Below are 20,840 nucleotides of genomic sequence, written 5' to 3'. Positions count from 1 at the left end.
TGGACAGGACTGGGAGGGGCCAATCGTGACGCAAAACGGCAAAGAGAAAGATTTAAGGTGGTTTCCTGATACGTTTAATCTGCAACGAGAAACTGTCAAACACTAAAAAGTCACAAGGCTGAAGTCGCTTCTCGTTTGCCAAATTCTCATTCAGATCCTTTCGTTCCACCTTAAATGGTGCAGCAGTAATGTTCTGGCGCCTCAGAAGCCATTTAAGGTGGAATGGGAATATTTGAACAAGAAGCTGGCAAATGGGAAGGGACTTCAGCCTCATAATAATTTGAACGCTGAGAGACATTTTACAAGAAACTGTTCTACTTTTGCGGAAAAGTTTCCTGCTGGAGATGCGAGAAAAGCATCCATAGCTGAGCACATATTAGCACATACTGAGACATATTTACAGCCAAGATGGATAAATGGACAAAAATGGGATTGATTTTTGTTGAAAGGACAAAACGGCTCCTCTTAATATTTGGGTTGCGACCCTGATCTCGGTAGATACGGTCAGTTGAGCTCTTCTATTGGTTAGGCCTTCAGGAGCTGAACTGTAGGCCTTACACATTAGGTTAACTACCAACATAAATATTTATTTTTATATTAAACTCAAATGATTAGAAACAGTGCACTGACATTAGCAGAGAAATAAAAATATGCATTTTCACCACAGGTGCTCTAACTTTTATATGACTTATTGCATGTATTCCTTTATTAATGATGGGTTCAGGTGAAGTGGAAATGGGGTGGTATGTTGGAACACCCTTGATGGAGCTTGAGGTTAAGTGCCTTGTTCAAGGATGCAACACTAATTACATGGAGGACACTTTTATTAAGAACCTTCCAGTGCTATGCCAGCTTCTTCAGCCCCATCAAACCATGAACCCCCTGACTCCACTGTAGTCCAGTCCTTGGTCTGAAGCTCTAACCCAGAAAACCTTTAGTGCCCACCGTTTCCAGGTGTCTTCTGCATCTCCTCATTTTTCTTCCCTCAATTACAGTGTTATTTATTCTCAGTTGTGTAGGTGGGGAGACGAAAGCTCTGTAGACACCGTCTGGATTTAAACAACTTTATTTCAAATGAATAAGATGGTGTTAAAGCCCTGCGAGAGTCCCGAAGGCCGATTGTGGGATCTCTCTCGTCCAGGCTGCCTTCATTATGCTGAATGGACGCACATACATAACATGGTTAGAGACACACACACATCCATACATTCCCATAAGGAAACATCTGGAAAAGCTTAAATCTCTCATACCATTGGAATGCTATTCTATACATTAGCTCCCTCTCTTGAGGGAGGGGGCAAGAGAGGCCCTCAATAGAACACACACGCATTAACAGAGGAGAAGAGAGCTTAACAGTATGTAAAGATAACAGATATGAAAATATAAAGAAAAACATGAATATAACAATATAACAAATACAAGATGAGTATAAAGACAGCTCAACAGTTTTCTTCACGCAACATAATTGGCAGTTATGTGCACAGTGTTTGCTTGGATTCAGACGTATGTATCAGCTCTGTGTAGAACTGTTTTACATCAGAGCGCTCTCAAATCTTTGTACTTCAAAGGCAGAAGCTGGAAAACAGTTCTACGCTCAGTAGAGTTGTTTTGTGCAAGGACCGACAATATTAACTCTGTTACTTTCATTTTTTGGAAAAAAAGTCTGAGCTGATTGCAAACAACTTTTTCATTATTATTGAATATTAAAGCCAGTAGAACAGTCTTTTCTCTATGTTTGAAATCTATTCGCTGCCAGTTGAGGGTCTAATTCTTTCCATGACAACTTCACTTGATATGATTTGTTTGTTGATGTTCTTTTGCTCCAAAATTCAGACGTCTCCCGAGAGCAGATCGGAATGTTATTATCACCGTCTTTTCATTTAATAAGAAAACTGGACGTTTGTTTGTTTGATTGGTTTATATTCAGTTGACTATAGGTGGTGATTCAGAATACGTTACTGAAGAAAGGACAGAGAATAACAGTTAAAGCAAAAGTTAAAGCAAAGTTGGACTAATACTGTTATATAATAATAATAATAATATTTTTCAGTTATGTATTATTTAAAGTGGGCAGCAGTTTGGTGGCACATTGGGTAGCGCTGTCGCCTCACAACAAAAAGGGCTGGCATGCAGCCCGGCCAACTGGACACGCTACATTGCCCCTAGGTGTGAGTGTGTGTGTGTGAATGTGTACATATATGCATGTCTGCCCTGCGTTGGACTGGCAACCCGTCCACGGTGTTTCCTGCCTTCCACCCAATGACTGCTGGGATAGGCTCCTGCATGCCCCCACAACCCAGAAAGAGTCCTTCATCAGTGCCCACAGGACACTCTTGGCTGGATGTTTTTGGTTGGTGGACTGTTCTCAGTCCAGCAGCAACACTGAGGTGTTTAAAAACTCTGGCACTGCTGTGTCTGATCCACTCAGACCAGCTCAACACACACTAACACAGCAACATCAGGTCAGTGTTACTGCAGTGCTGAGAATGATCCACCACCCAAATAGTACCTGCTCTGTGAGGGTCCATGGGGGTCCTGACCACTGAAGAACAGGGTAAAGGGGGGCTAACAAAGTCTTAATCTCAGCTTTGTCTCCGACTCAATGTGTCCAGGTCTGTGTCTTGACTTGGATTTGCCTCTACTGATCAACACTATTGACTGGTACTGCTAAAAGAAATCGCCATGGAAACCCATTTGTGCCCTTCAGCACTCGGCAGCCCCTCTCTGTGAGTTGGTGTGGTCAACTGCTTCATGGCTAAGCTATTGTTGCTTTTAGATGCTTCCATTTTTACAATAATAGCACTTACAATGGACCAGGGCAGAATGACAGTGCCATGTTTAAAGTCACTGAGCTCTTCAGTACGGGCCATTCAACTGCCAGTGTTTATCTATCAAGACTGCATGGCTATGTGCTTGATTTTATCCACCTGTTAGCAATGGATGTGGCTGAAACACGTGTTCTCAATAATTAGGAGGGGTGTCCCAATACTTTCATCCATATAGTATATCTGTCACAAGCTTCAAGTAAACCACAGAATGTCTTTTAGAAGCTTCAGGAGTATTAGTTTAATCTAGAACCGTCAAAAACTGTTAATGCAAATTGCCCTTAGCTTAACGCCAACAAACAAGTAGAATCCTATAGGGACGTTAGGCCCAATTGGAAGGCCGAGCTGTAATAGCAACAGTTTTCTGTGGCTTTAATGTCCTTAGTGGTTTTGATTTGTGATACTCTTTCAAAATATGCCTTATTCTCCCTCCTTCTTCATCAGCTCCCTCCCATAAACCCAGTGCTGCTTGATGTTTCGCACCATTCAAGGCGTGATCCGGCATCTGTGTCTGATTCTATGAAACCTGATAGGATCATTTCATTTCCTGACAGGCTCTCACTGTTCATCAACACAAGACAACGTCTCGCAGATCTCCTCGTGCATCTATTACAGCATTCTTATCTTCTCTCCCTGGTCATACTGTCTCTCCTTCTTGCCATATCAGATTTATTGGGTTTATTTTTTTCATTTTGTAAAAGGGCAACAAAAAAAAATCACAAGTGCTCGCTGATGATATCAAATGTAATCACTATACTTTATAGTTAGTTAATATATTCTGAATTGTGTTGTATTAACTGGCCCATATCATCTATATCTGAATTTTCTAGCTAAAAAAAACCCAAAACATTTGAAGTAGTATGTACATCACGGCTGTGATTTGGTCGCCGTAGATCATCACAGCTGTGATGTTATTCGTGATAACACACAACCTCGAGTGTTCTACTGCTTTTATACAACAGTTAAATAAAGTAATTAAAAGTAAAATAAAGTAAGTAAAAGTAAATTAATAAACTGGGCCGTGAACGCGGCGTTTAATGTTTTAATGTTCGCAGTTTCTTCTGTCAAATTATAGTTCCTTAACAAGCAGCTTGTTGTTACGTCAGAGTAACGAGCTCCGCCCACTCGCTGCACAGCCGGCAGGTCGTTCTCCAGCTCCACACAGACCAACTGGCAGTTTGGGAATTTAGTGTGGTCTCATCTTCAGAGTCTGACTAAATCAGCTGTTGGTCAAATGTGATTAAAAGTGTGTCCACTTTCTGTTAAAACGTTCAAATAGCCTGAGTGTCTCCTACATCTGTCAGAGTCGTTGCTTAGCAACGGGGTCTCAGCAGAGTGATACAGTGTTTGTGACAAACCTGTGATGTTATGGTGAAATCACAGCACAGTTAGACCCCTTCTCAACCAATCAGCGTGGCCGGAACTACCTGCTGTATAACAGTCAACGTAGTCCATATATGGCCCTCCATAAACAGTGTTTTGAATTCATTGTTTTTGTGGTTATGAAAAACAACAAATACATGCAGCACTGTGTAAAAGTCAGAGACCAACATGCATTTATTTAATTTCCGTTCAAAAGTCAAAACTGCCATTAACTACAACTTAATAGTTCTTCAGTATTAGATAAGACAAGTATGCAGTATCCATTAATAATATATGCTTAATACATTTAAGTACCCTTGCTTCAGTGACATGTTTTGTTGATTATCTAGGGGAAAATAAGTAAACAAATCCACTACAGAAAACACATCTGCACAGTTTAATGCACTATTACTGTTTATAGACTAAGTGTAAAATATTTTGTGGGGGAAAATGTGGCCTTTGCAAAGTTTATGGCACATTTTATATTTTATGTTTTATTTTTATTTTTTTCCCAAGTATGTTAAACTCGGCAAATGAAAAGAAAGTGTCCTGTAAATTTGTAGAATAAAGGCCATTGTGATGACCTTTGGGAGGCTGTGAGGGGTGAGGACACCGGGAGCTTTAACACAAATAACTCAGCTTTTCAGTCAACGTACGAACTTAAAGAGCATGTTTGCAAGGACTTTTCAGTCGTTTTCTTTCTCCAGACTCCACTGATCTCCTCCTCTCTCTGGGCTCTGCCTCCTACTGAGAAAAGACACGGCTGTAAGTAAGGCTGGCAGGAACAGCAGCACTGGTGAATCTTATCAGCTACTTAGCTTGCTGTTTCGGTGTGACTGGCTCTCTGCCTTGCACGAGACATTCGACTACGCCCCCTCCTCCACAGCCTTATTTACACTTGTTCTCCATAGTGTGTTCGTTTCAGTTAGAAAATGATCAAAACATACAATTTGACCAGGGACAAGCCTCAACAACTATGCATTACGTTTGTATTATTTAGTTTGTGCACTCTCTGCCATTATTACAGCGTCCATTTTTTTCAGGAGACTTGCTTTCAGTTTTGCAGGGATTGTTTTCCACACCTCCAAAGTTCAACCTTAGAAGTTGGTTGCATTTCTGCTTCTCAATGGTGTTGAGGTCTGGACTCTGGGGTGGCTAGTCCATTGTTCTCATCAGCGATTTCCTTGTTATTTTCTCAGTAAGAGCTGGTCTTCTCACAGTGGAAGTATGGATAGAAATACATTATGTTTCCAAAAGTATTCAGTCACCCATCCAAATGATTGTTCCAATCACTTCCATGGCCACAGGTGTATAAAAACCAAGCCCCTAGGCCTGCAGACTGCTTCTACAAACATTAATGAAAGAATGGGTCGCTCTCAGGAGCTCAGTGAATTCCAGTGTGGGACCGTAATCGGACGCCAGCTGTGAAACAAGTCTAGTTGTGAAATTTCCTCACTACTAAATATTCCACAGTCAGCTGTCAGTGGTATTATAACAAAGTGGAAGTGACTGGGAATGACAGCAACTTGGCCATGAAATGGTTGGCCACATAAAATGACACAGCGGTGTCAGTGAATGCCGAGGCGCATAGTGCGCAGAGGTCACCAACTTTCTGCAGAGTCAATCGCTACAGACCTCCAAACTTCATGTGGTCTTCAGATCAGCTCAAGACCAGTGTAGAGAGCTCATGAAATGAGTTTCCAAGGCCGAGCAGCTGCATCCAAGCCTTACATCACCAAGCTCAATGAAAAGTGTCAAATGCAGTGGTGTAAAGTGCCACCACTGAACTCTAGAGCAGTGGAGATGTGCTCTCTGGAATGAGGAATCATGCTTCTCCGTCTGGCAATCCGATGGATGGGTCTGGGTTTGGCAGTTGCCAGGAGAACGGTACTTGTCTGACTGCATTGTGCCAAATGTGAAATTTGTAATGTAAAATTCACACCTTTGGGATGAATTAGAGCGGAGACTGCGGGCCAGGCCTTCTCATCCAAAATCAGTGTCTGACAAATGCGCTTCTGGAAGAATGGTCAGAAATTCCCATAAGCACACGCCTAACCCTTGTGGAAAGCCTTTCCAGAAGAGTTGAAGCTGTTATAGCTGCAGAGGGTGGGCCGACATCATATTAAACCCTATGGATTAAGAATGGGATGTCACTCAAGTTCACATGCGTGTGAAGGCAGACGAGCGAATACTTTTGGGAATATAGTGTATCTGTGGCTTGATTTTCTCCTCTCTCTCTCAAAGATGTAAGCTTTACGTGTTTCTCTGATGGGGCAGTTTTGGTATCTGCAAGTTCTTCCAGGTGGTTGTTAGGAGTTTTCCAGTTTTCGAAACTTTGTTTTTCCTGTTGTTTTGCTTTGACTTTGTCCTTCCTTTTGCTAGTGTGACACAACCAGATGACTCAGATGCTTGAGGTAATAATCAAAAAGAGACGCTTTATTGTCCAGGACTTGTGAAAAAAACTTGTGGTCATGCAACAGGCAGAGGTCAAATCCAAAAAAGGTCAAAGACAGAAAAGAAAAAAACTCAGCAGCTCTCACTCAAAGAAGCAATACCTCACAACGTTACTAGTCTAAAAGCCCGGGCTTTAAACTACATCTAACCAGATAGATGACTGGAAAGAACAAGTGTACAAGATTAGTATTCATGAGCATGAGATCAGTGATTGGAGCTCTGAGAAGAGTCATCAGTCATGTGAACCCCCAGAGGGAGTTTGCGAGCATCTCAGAGCCAGAGGGATGCGCGACAGCAAGTTAACTATCTGAAGTCTAATCTCCTCTGAAATATCTTCGGAAAAATGAATAACTTGTATTGGATGGATTTTTAGAAAGGAAATAAAATCAATGGAGGGTGGTCTCTGACTTTTGCACAGCAATGTATATCAGGTTATTCAGCCTGCAGGGGGTTAGCCAGCCTGGACTGCTTTTTAATTGATACATATAACAGGCCAGCCGGTCTGAAAACAAGTCATTTGCATTTGACAGTCTTTAAGGTACACAATAAGAAAAAGCTTGCTTAATTTAAGGGATAAAAATGTAAATTGTCCTGTAAAAATGAAATACAGTGTTTTTGATGCATAAACTATACAAATGATACACGTGGACTTAAATAAAATGCAAGAAAAAGGTGGGCCCTTCAACATCTACCCTTCAGTCATTGCTGTAGGGCAGCATCTACGCAAAATAACACTAAAAACTGTATCTCAGCCTCAAAAAGCAAAAAGCCTAATAAGAACAAAAGGTTCACACATAACCCAAAAACAGCCTGCTTGTATTTTGTATGACTGCTTTGAATGGGGGACTTGTAACAACTGAAAATACAGGTTTGACCAGTGCTGACCTTGACGATGGTCAAAGGAGTCCAGCTCATGCTTAAATAGCAGTGCTCCCTCATAAGCGTGTGTGTACATGAGTCAGTGAGCCCTGAAACGCTATGTTCCTCTTCTTAATGTACTGTAGAGCAGTGAAACATGCTATTTGTCTTAGTTATGTTGAAGCCAAAACCATAAGAGACGAGAACAGCAGTTCTGTGATTAAACATTAACAGAGAACCTTGAACAGCTGAAGATACCAGAGGAACCAGCAATGGCTATGTGTGCTTCTCCATTTGGTGAGTTTACAGCCTCTTCTGAAAATGTTTCTTTGCTTTGTGCTTTCATGCTAAAATGCTGTTTACAAGCTTTAAGGATTCCGTATCCTGTGTTTGTCTTTTATTTGATCTTTTCCATCTGAGATTCATGTTGACGATGGTGTGGTTTTATGGTCATCAGTCAGTCCAACCTCCCTTTATGCTGTCAAATGAATCGGGCTGTTATTGTTACTGTGCTTTTTAGACTAATATATGCACATGAGTGCCGTTCTGATTGGCTGCCCTGTATTAGGACAGCCTTATTTCAAAAAGCTGTCTGAGCTGAAACATCCCTTTTAACTTCAATGTGAATAGGTGAAGTTTAACTGATGTAGGCTATGTATGCAGCCATATCGCTGTTGTCAGATCAAAGCCTTGTATCTTCAAATCGAGGACTTTACAGGAGAAGGAAAAAACACACTTCACTTTTAATGTAAGTCAATGGAACCAGACTTGCTTTCCAAGTCATTTTGGGCCGTTTCTTTTGATCTGTTCTTCATGAAATTTACAAACAATGTAGAGGACCGTAGGCACTTTCAAATTATGCCAAAAACTGAAAAACGACAAAAACGGAGATGTGAGGTTTTGCTCCGACAGCAGCGATGTGTACATGCTTTGTTTCTTCATGGCAGTGAAATCAAAACAGCAAAACAGTTTTTGCAGCTGCGTCTACAGAAACAGACAGGAAAGTGAACAGTATGTCTTAAACACTTGTCAAATAATGAAAGAGTTGGGACCTTTAAAAAGACAGTTGCCCTCTTTAGCAGGGTTTCACGATGGCCTCTCTGGCCACTTCATTAGGAACCCCTCCCTTGTAGCTCCACCTTGCTGGCAGTGGTTAAAACCCCCAGTGAGTGGATCTAATGGTCAGAACTAATAAGTTAGAACTAAATAACTAAATAAATACATGAAAACCCATCTAAAAATTACTTTTAATAAATCACAACATTCATTTACTTGTGTATTCAATACTCTGTGCATTTACATGCATTTTATAATCCAATCAGAATCAGATTTCTGCAGTTATCTGATTACTCAAATAGTCAAGTAAATGCCGTATTCAGAAATCTGATAAAGAGGCTGGCTGAGTAATCAGATTTCTCAGTGCAGGTGAACTCTTTCGGATTTCTTAGTCTGCGTATGTGTGAGAACAGACAGCAGTACCAGAAAATAAGCAAGCAGCGTTGCCGCAAGAAGCAGCAAAGCACTTTTGAAACAAACAAATATAGCTATATTTATATATCTATAGCTTCTAGATGTATGTTCATATTTTCAGGTAAAGTGGCACAATGTTAAAAAAAGTTTGAGGTTTTTTCATCTGTGAGTTTATTGGCTGGCTGTAAAGCAGAAATCTGATTACTGATGACTCATGTAGACCAGGAGTTTCCTCATTATCTAAATATTCAAGGACAGTGGAGAGATGACCCCCCTAGATGAACTTCTCAGCTCTTAACTCATAAAACGCTCATATGATGGTTTAAACATGTGGTACAATATAACCCCATTTCCAAAACAGTTCAAATGTACAAAATATAAATAAAAATAGGATGCAATGATGTGCAAATCATGTAAACCATATTTTAAAGGAAAATACCACAAAGACAACAAATCAAATGTTGAAACTGAGTTGAAATGTTGAAAAATATCTGCCCATTTTGAATTTGATGCCAACACATTCCAATAAAACTGGGATGGGGGGCATGTTTACCACTGTCTTCACTTCTTCTTTGAACACTCTGTAGGAACAGGAGGACAATTGCTGTACTTTTGACATACGATTTCAGCTGCTCAGCAGTTCAGGGGCCCATTTGTCATTTGTTTGATTTCATAAACCTCCTAATGTTTTCAGGGGTGACAGGTCTGGATTTTAGGCAGGCCAGTTTAGGCTCCTTTAATACAGTACAATGCTGTTGGGGTAACCTGTGAAAACCTGTATATATCTGTGTGTTGAGTAGTCTTTAGCCCAGAGGACACTATGACCATGATTTCCAAAAACTATTTACAATGTTGATTTATTGGATCACAGGACATTTTACCACTTCCCCCTCAGTCGATTTTAAATGAGCTCAGACCCAGAGAAGATGGCAGCATTTCTGGATCCTCTTTATGTACGGTTTGCTCTTTGTATTTTGAGTTTTAGTTTTAATATCCATTTGTGGATGCAGCGACAAACAGTTTTTACAGACAGTGGTTTGAAGTGTTCATGAGCCCATGCAGTGATTTTCTCTTCAGAATCATGTCTGTTTTTAATGCACTGCCACCTGGGAGGAAGTTCATGGCCAGCGTATACTGTTTTTTTGGCCTTGTCCCTTACATACATATTGGAGATTTCTCCAGATACTCTCAATCTTTTAATGGTATTTTGTACTGTAGGTGATGAAAAGCAAATGTTCTTTGCTAGTTTATGTTGAGATGTTATTCTTGAATTGTTGCACTATTTGCCCACATAGTATCTTTACTTCTGAAAGACTCAACCTCTCTGGGAAGCTCTTTAACCAGTCATGTTACGGACCTGTTGCCATTTAACCACCAGGTACAACTTTACCAGCCTTTCATTGCCCCTGTCCTAAGTTTTTTGGAACATGTTGTTGGTGTCAAATTAAAAATGGACTGTTTTTCAGTAAACAATAAATGTTATCAGTTACAACATTTGATAAGTTGATAAGTTGCATTTTACGCAGTGTCCCAACTCTTTTGGAAATGGGGTTGTATATTGCAAGTAGTCACAATAGAACTGCAATTTGGAATTTTGTCTATATTGTGTAGCTTGACTGTTGAGGGCTTTTTCATGACACTACCACAATAAAATTCATTTGAGCTCAGTGTCCAATAGTCAAGTTATTACTTAGCGCATAGGCAATAATGGCAAGAAAACAGTGAATGCATAATAATAAATACATGCACTTAATAATCTGATGAGAATGACATTGACAAGATGTGAACATCTATTCTACTAGGAGTCCAGTCTATCTCCGAATTCAGGATTGTGCTGCTGGGGAACAGAGGAGCTGGAAAAACATCTCTAGCAAACACAATCCTGTCTAGACCGACTACATCTCCCAAGAGAACCGCTCAGTGTGTGAAAATCCATGGAGTCGCAGCTGGAAGGCTGGTCACTGTGGTGGACACCCCAGGCTGGTGGAAGAACTTCCTTGCTAATGAGACTCCCGAGTTTCAGAAACAGGAGCTGCTGCTTAGTGCAGCTCATTGTCCACCAGGACCCCACATTGTTCTCCTTGTCATACGCGTGGACACATTATACAAGGAGAAACACAGAAGATCTGCGCAGGAGCACTTGGAGCTTCTCAGGAAGGACGTCTGGAGGCACACCATAGTCGTATTCACCTATAATGATCATCTACAGGATCAAACGGTCGAAAAGTTCATTGGATGTGAAGGGGAGACTTTTCTGCAGTGGCTTGTTGACAAATGTGGGGACAGGTACCACATTCTCAACATTGAAAGCTACAATAGGTCTCAGGTCAAAGAGCTGATGGAGAAGATTGAGGAGGTGGTGGCGATAAATGGTGGCTGTCATTTTGAAATGGACAGAAAGCACCTGTATGAAGTCAAAGAAATGAGGAAGAAGGCAGAGGAGAGAGCGGACAAGAGGAGGAAGGTAGTACAAGAGCAAAGAGGGGTTCATGAAGGTAAGATTTCATTAGCATTCACCAAGAGTTTCACTGGCTTTGAGAAGATAGTATTACAGCTGTAAAGAGTTTTCACCATTTATCATGTTTCCCCTCACCTCAAACACAGATCAGCCAAGACCTGTTTGGTTTTTGAAGTTTGCTTCTTTAGTTTTGCACTAGGGTAACATGGCTGAAAAGTACTAGAAGCTTCAGCACTGTGCACTCGATGTTTAAATCATCGAACACTATAAGCCATGTGTGCCAATTTTAAATATACTCTACATTATAATTGACAAAAGATAAACAGATAAAATCAGGCCTCAAGACGGCTGCTACTACTACTAGAGAAACTTAGCAAGGGAGAACTGTTTACAGTGGTGGTGATAGGAACCAGATGACTGAAGAGTCCAATGCCTCTAAAAGGTCCCTCTCCGAAATTTACTGCATGATATGGTCATGGATATATAACTCGATGCCTGAGACATTACCTTTAAAACAAAAAGAAAGAAAGATGATATTCCCATTTGAAACGTTTACAATTCCTAGGCCGTATGGATTAGATGCACGGTTGCCCATGCACATCAAACATGTCTTGGCTTTTGTCTAATTTTGGGGTTAGAGGAAAGATTTTTGGTGGGAATATTACTTTAAAGAACCTAACAAATATGGTATGTGTCCATCAGGCCTTAACTGCTCCCTGTCCAATGTAAGGATGGTGCTGTTAGGCTACCGGAGGGCTGGAAAGAGTTCAGCTAAGAACATTATTTTTGGAAAAGAGAATTTCGACTCTAAGAGAACTGCACAGTGTGTGAAGACTCAGGACGAGGTGGCTGGAAAGCTGGTCACTGTGATGGACACGCCAGGCTGGTGGAGAACTCTTCCAGAAAGAGACACCCCAGAACTGGATAAACAAGAAATATTACTCAGCATGTCCCTCTGTCCCCCAGGGCCACATGCTGTACTCCTGGCTTTACGCTCTGATATTGCATTCACAGAAGAAGTGAGGAAATCTGTGGAGGAACACATGGATCTGCTTGGCAAGCGAGTCTGGGACCACACTATTCTTCTGTTCTCCCATGGTGACTTGCTGGGGGACATAACAATTGAGCAGCACATTGAGAGTGAAGGGATAGACCTAAAACTGCTTGTTGCAAAATGTAGAAACAGGTATCATGTTCTCGACAGCAAGAATTTGGTTGATGCTGCTCAGGTCACACAGCTGTTGGAGAAGGTGGAGGAGATGGTAGCACAAAACGGTGGCTGTCATTATGAAATGGACCAAAGAACATATAAGGAATTGGGGCGGAAATGGAGATTAGTGGAAAAAAAGGCCAAGATGAGGAGGAAGATGAAGAAGCGAAGTGGGATGATGAGCTCAAAGAAAGGTAAATTCGTTTGAGCTCAGTGTCAATAGTCAAGTTATTACTTAGCGCATAGGCAATAATGGCAAGAAAACAGTGAATGCATAATAATAAATACATGCACTTAATAATCTGATCAGAATCAGATTTTTGCAATTATCCGATTATTCAAATTGTCGTGTAAACAGCATACTCCGATCTAGAAATCAGATTAAGAAATCTGATGAAGAGAGCTGGACATTAGCTTAGTAATCAGATTTCTTAGTTCATGTGAGCTCTTACTCTGATTTCTTTTGGAAATAAGTAACCATTGTTACCTCGAGATGCTGAAACCGACTACATCCTTGACAAAATGAGGTATTTAAATATTCTTCACCTTCTAGATGATGTGTATTCATATTTTCAGGTGAAGGGGTGCGATGTTTTAAAAAAAAAGCTCCAGCATAAAGTTTTTGAGTTTTATGTTATGTTTACGTCGCGTCTTCTTCTGTGAGTTTATTGGCTGGTTGCAAAGCAGAAATCTGATTACAGCCTGACACCTGTAGACCTGGAGTTTCCCCATCATCTGATTACTCCAGTGTATGCAAAGACGTTGATCGATTTACTGACAAAATCTGATTTCATGCGCTTATTGGGTTATTAAGTGCATGTAAACACACTCATTGATGAGTGTGTACACAAGCTGTAGGTGTCATCACAGAACACTGTAACGCCATTCAATTGGAAAACACATTGGACTTTATTCATTGTGAAAAGTGAGTGCAGAGTTGACTGTCCTAGATGAACTTCTCAGCTTGTAAGTCATAAAAAGCTCATATGATGGTCTAAGTGTGGGGATTTGAGTGCAATAAACGATTGTTTCTTTGCATGGAAACAAAAGGCCATGCACTAGTAGCCATTTCATTATTATACAAATAACTTGCAACAAACATGCCCCAGTTTGCCCTCATCTACAGTCGTAAGCAGAGTCAAATTAGATGTTCTATTGATTTCCTAGTAAATAAATAAATAAATAAGTTAACCTTTAGGACCTGGAGTTTTTCAGGCATTCGCGGGCAAAACGGTAGATCACTTCTAGCCTGACATCATCGAGCTGTGACTTCAGCCTCAGTGAGTAATTCGGCTCAGAAAATCACCTCAAATCTGGAGATTACTGCTGTTTTTTGGCCTTCATATTTCAACAAAGGGTTGAAACAGTGCCATGCTTCACACATCAGATCACTCATCAGACTCTCCCTCACCAGCCAGAGTGGTTTCATCCACCTGTGACCATCCATCAGCCAGCATTCCGGCTCCAAAATCACCCAAAACCCATTCGCTACTGATCTATCACATCTCTGCTTTTAGCCTTCGTATTATAAACGAAGGGCTTTCAGTTTACATTGATTCTGAGTATTAAAAATATCTGATATTAAATATGCAACTCATTTTGTCCTGAGTTTTAGCACCAAGCATGAATCTAAGAGGATAGAAAATAAAAATATATCAATAAAAATAAAAGCATGGCTGCCCTATGCTAATTTTTCATTTTTACTCATAATAACCGATAAAGTGAATCACCATCAAAATGATTGCGCTTTCAGATCACGGACACTCCAGACTAACACCTTCTGAAAAGATAACTGCTTTTAAATAAAGCTTAAATAAAAAATAAAATACATTTAGCAGGTACTAGGTACATTTGTGATCAGAAATGACCCAGATTCATAAAGAAATCAAATTTCTCAAACAAATTTCTCAAAGATATCAAACAATGGCATATCTGAGTAGCCCAGGGTCTCCTGAATGTAACAACATATGGCGTGTGGCTTTAGAATTATAATTTTAATTGACCCAAAAAAAAAAAAAAACATTCCCTGAATTTTAGGTTTCTAAGGGTAAACATATCTACTACGGATCAAACTTACATATTTTTAGCTAATTTTAGTACACAATTTCTGTCTTTTAACTGAGTCGTATATATAACTATTGGAAAAAATGAAACATCAAATATAAAATGTGCCACAACATTTGCAGAGGCCACATTTTATGTTTTTATTTTTATTCCAATATGTTAAATTCACTAAATACATACTAATTCTAATTAAAACGAGTAGGTGTGTCCTCCATAGAGGATGTGTTTTAACTTACTTTTATGTAGAATATCAACGAAACATGTCAAAATATGCCCCTTTAGCATATGACTGTACAGACAATTTACATGCCCTAATTATGCATATGTTTTAGTATTGAAGCAATAGAAGGAAAGCATTTAGCAGACTCATGAGCTATTATTGTCCCCATAGGTAGAACTGGGTTTGACCACTGGACGTACTGACCATAGATGAAACATGTCTTAGCTTCATTTAAGATAGCACAATAATATTATTGTGTGGTGTGATTATTTTCCTGAAACACTGGCTGCTCATGATATGTAAAGCAGTATATGAGGTTATATGATAGAGTTAGCTATGCTTTTATATTCAGGGCTGGGTTTCCCCACAGAAAGATGACTTCGAAATGGCAGAGTGAGCATCATATAAAAGCACAGTGCAATATGTCCTTAAATGAAATGTATACGGTCAATGGCATGAGATCTACTCTTTTCCTTTTTAAATATTTTAGTAAATAACTATTTTATATACTCTACAGCACTGCCTTTATGTGAATACATTCAACGCATCAAAACAGAATTCACTTCGGACATTTATACCTCCCAATGAAAAAATGTCAGGTGGTGCGACCGTCCAATTATTAAAAAGTGCCATTAATTATAAAAAATTCCAAACAAATTGGTTTGGCATGATTTTTTGTTAGGAACATTTTAGACCATAACTTGTAGCTGTATAGGGCAACTAATTCAAAAAACGTTTTGTTTATAAATTGTCATATGGCACAACTTATGACAAATGACTTTCATTCTGAATGTTCTTAAAAAATATTGGGTAGGATTCTTAATCAAAGATTAGGTCTCAGGTGACCTTTATTGTGCTATGTCAAGGTTAGCAGCCTGCTATTTTTTGAGTTATGGTTAGTTCAGTTTACCAAGTCAAGTGGTGTGACCCTAGGCAAAGCAATGAAGATGTGTTATTATACTAATGTTTAATTAATATATATATATATATATATATATATATATATATATATATATATATATATATATATATATATATATATATATATATATATATATATACATACATACACACACACACACACACACACACACACACACTCACCTGCCACTTTATTAGGTACACCTGTTCAAATGCTTGTTAACACAAATAGCTAATCAGCCAATCACATGGCTGCAACTCAAAGCTGTTAGGCATGTAGAGGTGGTCAAGACGACTTGCTGAAGTGCAGACCGAGCATCAGAACGGGGAAGAAAGGGGATTTAAGTGACTTTGAACATGGTGTGGTTGTTGGTGCCAGACGGGCTGGTCTGAGTATTTCAGAAACTGCTGATCTGCTGGGATTTTCACACACAGCCATCTCTAGGGTTTACAGAGAACGGTCTGAAAAAGAGAAAATATCCAGTGAGCGGTCAGTTGTGTGGTCGAAAATGCCTTGTTGATGTGAGAGGTCAGAGGAGAATGGGCAGACTGGTTCCAGATGATAGAGAGGCTACAGGAACTCAAATAAGCAACCAGAATCTCTGAGGAACGTTTCCAACACCTTGTTGAAAGTCTGCCACGAAGAATTAAGGCAGTTCTGAAGGCAAAAGGGGGTCCAACCTTTTACTAGTACCTAATAAAGTGGCCGGTGAGTGTGTATGTATGTATGTATGTATATGTGTGTGTATATATATATATATATATATATATATATATATATATATATATATATATATATAATGTATTTTATTAATCTGTGGTTGCGCCACCTGATACTGTAGGGGTGATAAAATTGAGGATCCTGTTCAAAGATTGATTTATACCATTATAAAAACAATATCCTCATTTTTAAAAGCCTTACTTTACTGTTTACTGTAAGTGTGCATGTAAAAATAAAAGGTAAATTAGCTAGTACAAAGATTGCCACTTGCACAGTTTTATCACGGTTGTCTGGTTTTGAGAGGCTGATGCTGTTGTTATTGATGATATTGGTCATTTTTGATTCATCAATTGCAATTGTTTTAGCTATGTTTTTAAAGGTTGTCAAACCAGACAAGAGTCTGATCACAGGGATCCACTCAAAAAGCAGTGAATATGAAAACTGGATTCATTTTACAGTCAGATTTGCACAAATGATAAATAAGATCAGTTGTATGATGACTATTTTGAGACGATTTGAAAACAGCTGTTATTCTTGCGTTCTTCGATGCAGTGAAGCTTTTCTTATGACACCATCACTATGTAAACATCTTTTGATAGGTGCTGGACACCGTCTTGCCGAGCTTAGTCTTGTATTGCTGGGATACGGTGAAGCTGGAAAAACATCAACAGGAAACACCATCCTGGGCACAGCGGAGTTTGGATGGAAAAGAACTTCCCAGTGTGTGAAGAGACATGGAGAGGTAGCAGGAAGATTCCTCACTGTGGTGGACACGCCGGGATGGTGGAAGCATTTGCCAATAGAACACACCCCACCACTGAACAAGCAGGAGATGGCTCAGAGTGTGTCCCTGACCTCTTCAGGTCCCCTCGCTTTCCTACTGGTCCTCCGTTTGGACAGTTCTTTCCAGGAGGATGAGAAACGAGCTGTGAAGGATCATCTCAAGCTTTTTGGTCGCAGAGTGTGGGACCAGACCGTGGTTCTGTTCACGTGTGGAGACTGGTTAGGGGACAGAAGCATTGAGCTACACATCGAGAGCGAAGGTGAGGCCTTGAAGTGGCTGCTTCAGAAATGTGGGAACAGGTTTCACGTTTTCAGCAACAAGAACCGGCGCAGTAGCACTCAGGTGACGGAACTCCTGGAGAAGATTGAGGAGATGGTGGCAGAAAACAGAACATGTCATTTGAGAGAAATGTGGGATTTAAAGGAGGTAACAGAAATGAAGAGATTGGATGGAGCTGGAACCAATGAAAGAAAAACAAAGACACAAGAAGATCTCGATGATGAATCGGACCTTGATGATGATGTATTTCTTACTGTCACTGAAGGCTTCTTCTGAATATTTTCATAAACATTTGGATAGAAAGAAAAAAAGTGCAAGAACTTTATTTCACATTTACTGAATCTTTAAATTTTCCTCATAAGGGTCCTTCTACAGATATATTACATAAAAACATGTTAGGGTTACAATTTATTTATATTCTATGATAAAACAATAAGTTATGTTACTAATTACACCTTCTTGATCCATCAATTTAGTAATATTGGTTCTTAATTAAATTTTAAAGAATTGCAAACATCACAGAAGACCTCATCCTCACAGTCATGTATAAAGGCTGAGGCCATATTTTGAGGTAAAAAACATGTTTTTCTGCTATTTTAACTGCAATAATTTATGCATGACTATGAATTATGTTAATTTAATGACAAAGAAAAAATGCCAAATAATTATTATAAAATATATAATCATGTCACTGGTGTTACTGCATAACAAAAGACTCTTATTTTGAAATAAAAATCACACTGATGACATCACTTGGCTTTCTGTGACCTATTTTCTAAAAATCTATGAAGAAAAGCTCACGGTCAGTCCACTGTGTCTTTTAGTTATCAGAGATTTTCTTATTTAGCTCATGATTTCGTATGAAGCTTTTCGCCGACGTCACTGGTGTGACCGACTTTATTCTTAGGTAATTGTGAAAAAATAAAACACAAATGGATTAAATTACATATTTTAGGTGATATTCCATGATTGACAGCAGGTGGTTTGATGCTCTGTAGCAGAGATTTTGTAAAATGCATTTTTTATTAAAAATGTCTCTGGTGTTACCTTTCTTAGGTGGAACACCAATGACAGTAACACCGGTGACTCCTATGGACAGATTAAATAAAAGTGGATGTTTATGTAGACTGACCCATAAGTGAATGGTTAAGATGTAAACAGAGTCATTCCAGGTTGTTTGATGTGAAATGCTCTGTTCTGGAGTCAGCATTGTTTAGTGTGGTGGTTATAGGAACCAGGCTGCAGATCTAAAATGTCCATTTTGCCCATTTTGCATGGCGAACTTATCTGCAGATGTTTAGTGTGATTGCGGTTTAAAACAGGGTATCTGATACCATGGGCCGCGGAGTGCCAGTGGCCCGTTAAGCATCCTCTAATGGTCTGCGGGCCTGAACTCAAAAAGCTGTGATAATTCGTAGTGAGCTGGTAACATCAATGTAAGTCATAAAAGCTTAAGTGGAAAAAAGACAAACATAGTGAGAATATCACTGTTGTTGTAAGAAATACTTGTATCTCCAAAATGGTAACTTTACAGGAGATGGAAAAAACCTACTTTACTTTTAATGTAAGTCAATGGAACCAGACATGGAATCGACAACAACGGTATATTTATTAAACCGGGATTTTGATTGGTTGGCGTCAAAATAGAGTTAAAAACAGGTTTTGGTTTGTTTATCTATGCGATTTTAATACTGATACTTTGGGTGGGACTAGGCCCCCTAGGCCCAACCATAGTACCGCCACTGCATCAAATCACTGTGAATGACTTCACATCTCAAATTTACTGTTAATGTAACAAAAACCAAAATCTTGATTATAATGTATTTTGATCTCCAAGTATATTCGAGGCCTGTTCAAGGATTAATGTATAGTCGGAGAAAACATTATATCTCAGTCATACTCCGATGTGGAAGCATATTTACAAGATATTAAAAGAAGAAACCAGCGTTAGCTGAGCAATGTCATTTATTGTACGAGAGTCTTGCGTGATGAGGCTGTATCATATGTAGGACATACAGACACAAAGTCTTGGACAGCATCCTTTACACTGCCCAAGGGTTTTTGACTAAAACCTCTCTCCATGATATCTTCAGTCTCATCTGTAGAGATTATACTCATCACTCAAGGAGAGATGGCTGTTGATGCTTTCCATTCCCACTCAATGTCCCAATCTTTTTTTAAATTTTTTTTTTATTCCCAGTCTTTTTATCATTGCAACGACCCTGAGCAAAACCTCCTCTCAAAAATTATTAATGTTCATTTGATTTCATTCTTTTTAGTGACAGGTATTCATTCAGTGCCCTTTGTAGTGAGGCATTAAACTTAAAATACAGACAGAATGATTTAAAGCTTGAACTGTGTCTGGGGTCTCATTACCACACACAGATAGCTAAAATGGCTTTAGTTTTTGTAAAAAAAAAAAAAAAAAAAAAAGATCTGCAGAAGCAAAAGTGAGGGAACCCGTTTTAGAAGAAGTGAGAAATGCTGGAAAACAAGTAAAGGAAAAGTGAAGGACACCTATAGAAACACAAGACTAAGACAAACAAAATAAAGACAAACAGGATGGAAATTGTTCATCGTAGGATCTTCTCAGCCTATTATATAACTTGACTTCACTCATGATGCTTTCATGGTTTTCTGCTCATATCTGATTTCTCTGTTCACGCTGGTTTAGGTGATTCAAATCTGTCATTAATGTGAACGAACCGGCGTCCGGAAATGACCCTCATGCGCACATCCTACTCAGTAACGTCACGTGAATGAGTCACGTGCATCATCAGCACAAACTAACGAGCAGAACGAGCTTCGCTGAGAAGATCATTAACTCTGATCAGCTCTCAGCTTCATTATTAGAGCCAGACGAAGGAGAAAAAGGTGAGATGAGCTGCTTTTCCACCGTTTACAGGCTGTAACTTCTGTGGTGCTGCTGCCAGAGTAACTCTGAATGATGGCAAGTGGAAAAAAAGCACATGAATTCAGATCTGAGCGTCACATTAAGGTCACATGGTCACGAATCAGATACGTATCTGATCTAGGACCACATCTGAAAGTGACTCAGGTCAGATGTGAAAAGATCAGATTGAGAACATCAGATCAGATTAGGGCCATTTTAACCTGTTAATGTGAAAATAGCCTTTCATGTGCTCCTACACCCACTTCTAAACCTCATCTTAACCTTAATGTTGTTGATAATCAACTGATGATCATCAGAAAG

General features: G+C 39.4%; 1 protein-coding gene across 1 annotated transcript; it reads left to right on the top strand.

The window, feature by feature from the left end:
- Nucleotides 1-7,637: 7,637 nt before the first annotated feature.
- Nucleotides 7,638-18,021, top strand: LOC108426344 (GTPase IMAP family member 8). Its single transcript, XM_017695757.2, has 4 exons — nucleotides 7,638-7,796; nucleotides 10,772-11,464; nucleotides 12,130-12,831; nucleotides 17,163-18,021. The coding sequence occupies exons 1-4, from the start codon at nucleotides 7,772-7,774 to the stop codon at nucleotides 17,900-17,902; spliced, it is 2,160 nt and encodes a 719-aa protein (XP_017551246.2). The 5' UTR covers nucleotides 7,638-7,771; the 3' UTR covers nucleotides 17,903-18,021.
- Nucleotides 18,022-20,840: the final 2,819 nt, after the last annotated feature.

The sequence above is a fragment of the Pygocentrus nattereri genome, chromosome 24 (genome assembly GCF_015220715.1).
Source record: "Pygocentrus nattereri isolate fPygNat1 chromosome 24, fPygNat1.pri, whole genome shotgun sequence".
Classification (NCBI taxonomy): Eukaryota; Metazoa; Chordata; class Actinopteri; order Characiformes; family Serrasalmidae; genus Pygocentrus; species Pygocentrus nattereri.
Note: the sequence above shows the minus strand (reverse complement) of the source record. Positions and strands in the feature narration are given on the sequence as shown.